General features: G+C 35.9%; 1 protein-coding gene across 1 annotated transcript; it reads right to left on the reverse strand.

The window, feature by feature from the left end:
- Positions 1-5,048: 5,048 nt before the first annotated feature.
- LOC129572547 (serine protease 3-like) lies at positions 5,049-7,252 on the reverse strand. The gene is made up of 6 exons (XM_055452523.1): positions 7,037-7,252; positions 6,925-6,940; positions 6,726-6,815; positions 5,594-6,231; positions 5,450-5,522; positions 5,049-5,305 (listed from the first exon to the last, which is right to left on the reverse strand). Exons 1-6 carry the CDS (start codon positions 7,085-7,087, stop codon positions 5,049-5,051), a joined length of 1,125 nt encoding a protein of 374 aa, XP_055308498.1. The 5' UTR covers positions 7,088-7,252.
- Positions 7,253-8,770: the final 1,518 nt, after the last annotated feature.

Consider the following 8,770-nt stretch of genomic DNA (forward strand, 5'->3'; position numbering starts at 1 on the left):
TCGATGACGGTCCTGAGATACGTCTGCATGTCGTCGAAATCGCGTTGCTTGCGGGCATACCGAGCCTTTAAAATGTTGGTGTACCCTGGTTTTTCCACGTAATTGGGACCGATCAATTTAATGGCGATATCATTACCATGTTCATCAAAAAGCCCACCGACTTTTTTCTTGTTCTTCACCGATACATAACAGCTGATTCTCACTGCTCTCAACAACACAAACTTGCCGCCTTCCATTCGATGATTCATCGTATGTGTGTGTTACCGTTATCGTTAAGCAATTTCCAGAAAGAATAAAATTTCATACTGAAATTAGCTGAAACAAACGGCTACAAAAAATCCATGATCGAAAAATTAGTCAAAAAACATTCCGACAAAATCCATCGAGCGAATATGTCAACGCTATTCAGCCAAAGCCGAAATTCGATCAAGGAAAACACAACATACGTAGCGTTCAACTATGTACCGAAAATCAGCAACAAACTCGTTCACACATTTGAAAAAGATGGAATGAGATTAGTGTACAGCAATAACAACAAGCTGTCAAAATTGCTCGGCACTACAAAAGACGCGATACCAATAAAACAAAAGACCGGCATTTATTGTATTACGTGCAAAATATGCAATAAACAATACATCGGAGAAACAACGAGAGCGCTAGGCACCAGGTTCAAAGAGCACGAATACTGCGTTAAGCACAAACACATGCAATCTTCAGTAGCCAAACACGTCTACGATATCAATTTCGACGCACCGCATCAAATCGGCTCTTTCGAAGAGAGCTGCACACTCTTGAAGAATGTCACTGACTTCAGAAAAATTGATGCCTACGAGTCGTTATACATACACAAACATAAGCAACACCTCATGAACGCAGACGACGTCGGCAACATTGAATCTCACTTGTTCAAATTCGCAAAATAGCTAATTTCTTTGTATTTGTTTTGTTTTGTTTTTACTTCGATCTCTCTCTTACTTTCTTCTCTTCACATCAAAATGAATATTGTAAACTGTTTATCTCACCTCACCAATACTCTTACATGTAAACGAAATAATGTTTTGTATTGATTTTATTTAGTCATTTAATCGCCTTGCTGATGATGAGACGTCACACGTCTCGAAATGCATTCGATAACGTTTTTTGAAATTAAAAAGTAAACGAATTTAGTTAAAACCAAAGACTTTTATTTTTTTATTTCACTGAACATGACTCCTTTGTAGTCAATAAAGAGCCGCGATGTGATAAACATTGATTAAGTGATTAATTGTCACGGTTATCATTTCACCAATGACTAATTGATCACTCGCTTAATCGCAATTCGCCCACGTGTAGTAGGTGTTAGTTATTATAAATTAGAAGAGAAATGACTGCACGAATGATCACATAAGAATTATTTCCTTGAGTCGCTTTTTAAATGTGTTAAGAGAATATTCAGTAGGCAATTGGTTGGCATATGTTCGTGATAGAGCTCAGTGCAATTACGGTAAATGCTTTTGAGTTCAAGATTGGTACGTGCTCTTTCGAAACACGGCCTTGTGTCAGTACTCGTCGGATATCTATGGTTGCTTGTGCTGTTGACATGGTATTTAGTTTTCATTAGCCCCTTTCGAATTTTGTGAATCATTGATATATTATTGTTATGTTTATACTTATTTGTGGTTCTTTTTATTTTCTACAACAATACCGAAGACACCTAATCGTTATCTATTTTCAGTAGTGAGAAAAATGCAAAAGACGTCTTTTCCGCTCAATGCTAACCAAGTAATTACTTAAGTAGCAAAAGTGACACATTGCCCGCAACTTTATTTGTCTATTTTTTGCCCGAATTTTTTTCCGTTTCAGTTATGGATAAAGAGCTCATAAGTTGTTCATTCGTTCTATGGGTGTCAATTGTATGATTCGAAATCATAGTTTTGACATTTTTTTACACTTTTTTCTCGATTTTTGCCTGTGTGGGGGCCGTCTACATGAGAAGTTTGTATAAAAACTCCGTTGTAATATATATCGCAATTATTTTAGATAATTATCTAATTATAATTATATAACTGCGCATGGGAAAATGAAAAATAAAATGCGTTTTTCACAAATTATCAAATTTATTCGGTTCTTTTGTTGAACATCAAATGACAGGGGCAAAAAAGAGACGGTATTCATCTTTTTCAGGCGCCTAAAACCCCTTTTTTCACGCCTATATTCTTCTTCCTTGATTACGTCTTACATTTGGCTCCCGGATCCAATCAAGCAACGGTGCAATCGGTTGAAAAATAACTGGCTGATCAGGTAAATGAATAATGGACATGCCCACGAGTTTGTTATTCTTTTTCGAAATTATTGGACCTCCAAACGTAGAGGGAGTTCCCATGCTTTCATCTAAAGTGTAACACATCAAATGATTTGCATCAAATTTGGGGTGCACTTTCTGTTTGCATCTGGCGCCATCCAAATACTTTGTATCATAACGTCTCAGTCTCTTTATTCCATCCAATACCATATTACCATAGACAGTGACCATTTCGGACGGGTCCTGCATTTTGTAATCTTTGTCTACCAGATCTATGCTGCCGACGTTATCGTTGAACTCCAACGGTTCTTTAAGTGTAATCTTGGTGACTAAGTTCTGTGTGATAGAAGTTGTCATTAAAAGACAGGTGAATTGTAGTCGATGGTTGATTAAAGACTGACGATTTTATTCATGCACTTAAAGACTATATACAATAAATTGCTTAGCTGACTTATTTAAATTCTCCGAATTCTATTCAGGTTATTGTTGCACTTATAACTAAATAATAATTATTTCTTGCTTATGATTCATTATTTCGTGCGATTTCATTATTGTTCGATTCCAGTTAATTCAAAATTATGTCAATAGACATTCTCCGGGCCACCTTTAGCGTGACTGGCGGTGCTCTAAACGGCGAGTCAAATCTTCAGATAGATTTGGCATCGAAATTGCACGTGGTAATCTGATTCGTCTATTACCCCTGATGAAATTTACAACGTAGAATATCAAGCATACAACGATGAACAGAGTGAAATAGTTTACTGAATAGTTATGAATGTCATGAATGTCGATTTTTTCCTTTAATTTAGATTGATTTTCGATGAATTTTAACTGATTTTGTAGTTTAGTCAAATTAGTTTTGGCAAATTCGATCAAATTCGTTGTTCCGTTTGAAATGAATGGCTCGTACGAAGTGAGATTGAATTGGAAATTCGGAATAATGAAATCATGTGGCGCGCGCTCTAAACTCTTTTGGGGCATTAATTCAAAATTATCACCCCGAAGTACGCAATTGTCGTTCAATTTTAGGGTTCCAGAGCCAATAGCGCTGTGGTGATTTACACTATCGCCGCAAATAGATATGAACTTTTCCACATACTTACAGAAAAATAACCAATTGTTCGGCTCTTCGAGTTCTAACCATTGGTAACGCAAATTTACCTTGGATAACTCGCAATTCGAGTTGGCTTCATGATTAAAGAGAGACCACACACAAGATTTGAATTGGCTGGTTAGCCACTTGCGGGGCTCGAAGCAGATGACCATGTCATCTGACTGTTTTTTTGCATTTCAGTTCATGCTTGTTTCTAATCAATTGATATTTTTGCCGATTTAATGACGCGATAATGACTTCGAATTTAGCATTTATTTTCAGAGTTTCGTCATTGTATACAAATGGCGTTTCATACATATGATACAATTGAAACCTTTCGTCGCTTATCAATGGAATGGCAATTCGAAAAAATAGTGTCTTATTTGTGACAAACGGAGTGATGGTTGCCAATTTGTAGAAATCGGTTCCATCCGGAGGTGCCTGTTGGTCTGATAAATATTCACTCATTATATTTAATTGACCCTTTACTTGAGCAGGAGGTATTAGATGATGATCGATATGATTTTTTCTAGCGCCAGTAAGTATGTCCAACATGCTATCTTGTTGATGCTCATAATCAGAGATCATTTGTAAAAGATACACAGACATAGTATGAAAATGCAAAACTGCTTGCTGGTCATTGGTTTGAACACGTACCAAACCTGCTAGATTTATTATGCTTTCTCTCTGATTTATGATTTCCCGCTCATCTTTTTTGATTATATTCATAGTGGAATTTAAAACAGAAGTGTGGTTTTTCAAAAGAGTAAGCAAATGTTCGTCATTTGATTCCAATCTTGACATATCGAGAACGTATTCTCGTCCGAATCGAGAGTCTAAAACTCCAAATAAATCGCCAGCAATGTTTCCAACAATGTCAAGTAACGCTCTTTCTGCTCGATGATGCTTAAACGATACTGTTAACTCATTTCGTTCATTGATGTCGTTGATACGATTTTCAATTAGTTGACAAAGAGATTTGCATGAGCTTTGCCCCGCCAGTTTTTGATTGCATACGTTTTCTAAATCATGTAAACTTCTTTCCATCATCGATGCTTCGTTGAGAAATGATTTCATGTTTACATAAACAATCGAGTTCCAATTGGTGTAACTGAACTTTGCATGCGAAATTTGTTCGAAAAACAAACCCGGCGAGGTGTCAAATTTATTCAATTTGAACGGAACGATTTGATTTGGGTGAGCATTCACTTGAATCACAAAAATTGCAAGCAATGCCGTTATTATCGGAATGACATTAAATGTTTGTTTTGCCGGTTTGGATTTTGTAACCCGTGCTTTACTCGCTGTTTCAGTTTTTGCGTGAAAACAATTACTATGCAAACAATGCAAGTCATTTAAATAACATTGACCCAATAATTGAATCACTCGCATTAAGTGTAGAAATCTCTCCAATTTCAAACGAACAAATTCTTCCTGAAGTCTCGTCGTTCAACAAAATGAAACGAATAATCGCATACTGTTTTCGTTTTGCATCGTTATGCAAAGCAAAACAGGGGCCCAAAGCATTGTCTCCGATTTCGGCTGATGAGCTAAATTTAGCGGAAACAGCAATAATAAAAATCATTCAACGGGAGGCATTTGGTGCCGAAATAAGTGAATTAATGAAGAAAAGATCAGTAAATTTTTCAAGTAACATTCTGAAACTAAGCCCATTCATAGACACTTGGCAACGTCAAATGCGAATCCAGACAATGCGTCGTATTTCTCATGAATTTCTATCTGGTCTTCAGTGACTTTGAGTTGTGTCGCATTTCTTGATAGTTTATTAACGGTCACGTAGACATATGGGGCGCCGAGCACACCATGCGCACAGGTCAAAATCTCCGTTTTCGACAAAATGATTGCATGGAATTTTAGTTGAACATTTTCGTCAGCATCGGCAAAATCTTTTTTGTAAGCAGTAAGAAATTCTGTAATAGAAAAACACCTCAGAATGGATATTTATGTTTATGAATCTTGAAAAATCACCACTTTTTCCTCTCCTCTATTTAAAATATAAAAAAAGTGACGTTAAAATCGGATTGATTTAGTTCGAATTTCGAATGCACACTTACTTCCCGGTACCGTTATATCGGCAATAAATTTAGCTTCGTTAGGTGTAAGCGGAGGTGGAATTGGTTTCACGCTCTGAAATTAATGCAAAAAATGATTTTGTTTGCGTTGTTGAGAATAAACATTGGGGCATTGTGATTAGATACCTTTGGGTCACGAATAAAATCAAGGAATAGAGTAATTGGAAGGAACATTCCGCGGCCAGCTGTTGTCCCATTTATACCCATTGTTATGCCCACGATTTTGCCATTTGTTTTTGAAACGACTGGTCCACCCGAATCGCCACCTGTTATAATTTCGCCATCATTCGTAGCTTCACCAGTTGTAAAGTACAAAATATGACTTGGATTAAATGTGTTGGCTCGTTCGACATCAGACATATAGTTCGCATCGCAACGCCTCAATATCAATGGTCTGATATTGTTCAACACGCCATATCCATAGGCAGTGACCAATTCTGATGGGTTATTCAATTTGTAATCCTTATCCACGAGTTCGATACTACCAACGGTATCGCTGAATTTTAACGGCGTTTTCAGTGTAATTTTGGCAATATCAAATGCACCAAAAATTAAATGACTAAAATAAGGGTGATATGCAACGTTCTCTTTTTCGACTTTGATTTTAATTTTCTGGTTTGCATCTGATACAACTTTCGTACCAGCTACCACATGAACATATGGGGCGTCATACACACAATGGGCATTCGTGATAATTTCCGTTTTCGACAGAATAAATGCGGTACAAACATTCATCATTTTTGTATTGGCATCATTTGGATGGTCTTTGTATTCATGCAAATATTTTGTAATAAAATCGTTTTATTCTCAGTACAAGAAATAATATTTAAAGAAAAAATGAACACACACACAAAATTGCTAGGGGGAAACCGCAAATTTTTCATCTACAAAATTAGTTTGTATCATTCAGTTTTAATACCATCTGTATGTTGACTCAAATATTTGACTAAATCTAAAATCCACTATGAACGATACATTTGACCACCACAATGTGATGAATTTTCTGGCATTGAACCCACACAAATGCATATTCGTTTTAATAACAACGCACAATTGAGAGTTATCATTTGCAGTGAATCGTTTCTAGAGAAAGTTCGAAAAATGTCACAGTTGTAAATAATATATTAATATAAAATCTAGTATTATTTTCAATTTTCTAAAACGTGGTCAGCCCCTAGCGAAATTGATAGAATATTTGAATTTTTCGGACAAAAATTCACACGAAAAAAAAATGAAAATGATTCTAAAGCAGACTTACTTGTGGGGACTTGGATTCCAGCTACAAACTTTGCCTGTGACATAGTTTCAATCACTTCGCCCTTGAGAAGAGCTTGCGAGAAAAAGCCATCTGTTCATTAGAAAAAAAGTTGAAATTTCGAATTGAATATTATGAAAGTATGAAACAATTTTTTGGAATTGTAAAAAGTGTGTTCGAAAACCAAAAAACCGTGTCTTACGTTTTCCTTGAAATTCCTAGAAAGAGAAATTTTGTGTTAACTTTTAGTTCTACAGAAATATCGTATTTTATTGGATAAAAGTGAAAATGATAAAGGAATAGAAAAAACTTACCGAAAATTCAACGATAAATAGCACCGAAAACCAACCTTGTAGTAGATTCATTTTAATTTGCCAACGAAATAGAGTTTTAACCTGTTGCACAATGATAGTAGAGAACCGTCTTGTACTTCTTTAGAAGATCCTTTGAATTCGTTTGGTCTTCCCTATGCGGTGCTGCCTATTTTATACCATTCATACACCAATAGCTGACACGTGCCATGCAACGTATAATTGATCGTGGTATTTTGCAGTTTTGGAATTTATGAATTGAGGTCGAATAACACTATGCAACAAATTTCGAAAACGAAATTCTCTCAAAAAGAGTAGACTCATTTCCAAGGTTTTTTTGGCCCACTTAATCCAAATCTGATACGGAAACCGCAATGACAATATCTTCAAAACTAGACGTAAAAGGACAAACTAACGCCAGATTTGGATTAAGTGGGCCCAAAAAACTTTGTAAATAAGTTCCCTTCTCTGTGCTTGTTTCTTGTTGTTGCATAGTGTAATCATATTCAGACACTAAATGAAGCTCAATTACAAAATTCCTTTGAAAGATACGTGTAGCTGATACAATTTGTGGATATTGATAGCAAAAAAATGGAATACGTCGCACAATAAACGAATAATCATTTTCGAAAACAGCTTTAGCCCAACACACCACTTTTGTGTTTGTTCAGATGGAATGAAACAAAACAACAGCTATACGTGTGCACCAAAGGAATTTTGTCTATGTGATGTTGGAGTACACAGTGATGATAAGAATTTACTTTAAGAGTACTTTTTTGTTCAATTCGTGATGAAGGGTCATCATGTACATATAAATGTGTTGTTTATTATAAAAATGGGATTAGCCAAATGCGCTTAATTACATGGGAATCACATATGCGTTCCTGGTGAGAAATAGGAGGCCAGTTTCTCAAGAAAAAATGAATATCTTGAAACGTTTTAGAACATTGCATGAAATATCTGTCTCCTACCTCTTCAGGAACACAAAAATGGTTCGCATTCCGCAAAATCCTCGAAATCATGTAAGCCATTTGCATAAAAAACACGTTTTCTCGTCATTTCACACAATTTCGTTCGATTTCTTTGCACAAATCAGTCGTTAAATTACATATGAACGGGTGAGATTGAAAAAAGGACATATTCTGGGAATATATATGAATGATACAAAAACGAATGATTTTTTTGAAGTGTAACATCGGCAGGAAATTTTCCAAAAAGAAACACCGCGTGTTACATTTCAATAAAATTTGTTTTCCATGATTCACTTTGAAAAACGTTTGCGGCGATGTTTGGATTCGAAATATTCTTGTGTTGGTGTTGCATTTAATTGATTTTCTTCGCATGTTTTGGTTCAATATATTTTTAATTGATGTTACAGTTCGATGAATTGTCGCAATTAGATAATATTATTAAATTTTTGCATATGGAAATATTTCGAAAACGGCTGGGTAAAACGGCAAAATGGACCGTGATGTCACTCCCTAAGGGAGTGCAAACACCTGGCTGGTTTGATGGCCTAGAATACAAATCCGGTGAAATTTGGGCTGATTCAGTGTCGCGTTAACTATAGAGACGATTGAGGCAATTGCCTCAGGCACCACGCATTTGGGTTAATGTAGTGCCTGCAGAGAAATGCCCAGACGAAAACGCAAATTCTAAATTTTATCTAAGTCTAGGAAAAAAAATGGGCAACTTTTGATCAATTCTTATCTCATGGCTTTCAAATGTTCTGGCTTG

Source organism: Sitodiplosis mosellana, unplaced genomic scaffold, assembly GCF_009176505.1.
Source record: "Sitodiplosis mosellana isolate CC-2019 unplaced genomic scaffold, AAFC_SMos_1.0 Smas_scaffold_5189, whole genome shotgun sequence".
NCBI classification, from domain to species: domain Eukaryota; kingdom Metazoa; phylum Arthropoda; class Insecta; order Diptera; family Cecidomyiidae; genus Sitodiplosis; species Sitodiplosis mosellana.

Bases quoted from the DNA above. Each gene is read 5' to 3' on its own strand.
- LOC129572547 (XM_055452523.1), bottom strand. From the start codon at position 7,087: ATGAATCTACTACAAGGTTGGTTTTCGGTGCTATTTATCGTTGAATTT. The intron at 6,232-6,725 runs GTAAGTCTGCTT...ATGAATACAAAG, and splicing joins TGGAATCCAAGTCCCCACAA to ACCATCCAAATGATGCCAAT. The intron at 5,523-5,593 runs GTATCTAATCAC...CATTAATTTCAG, and splicing joins ATTTTATTCGTGACCCAAAG to AGCGTGAAACCAATTCCACC.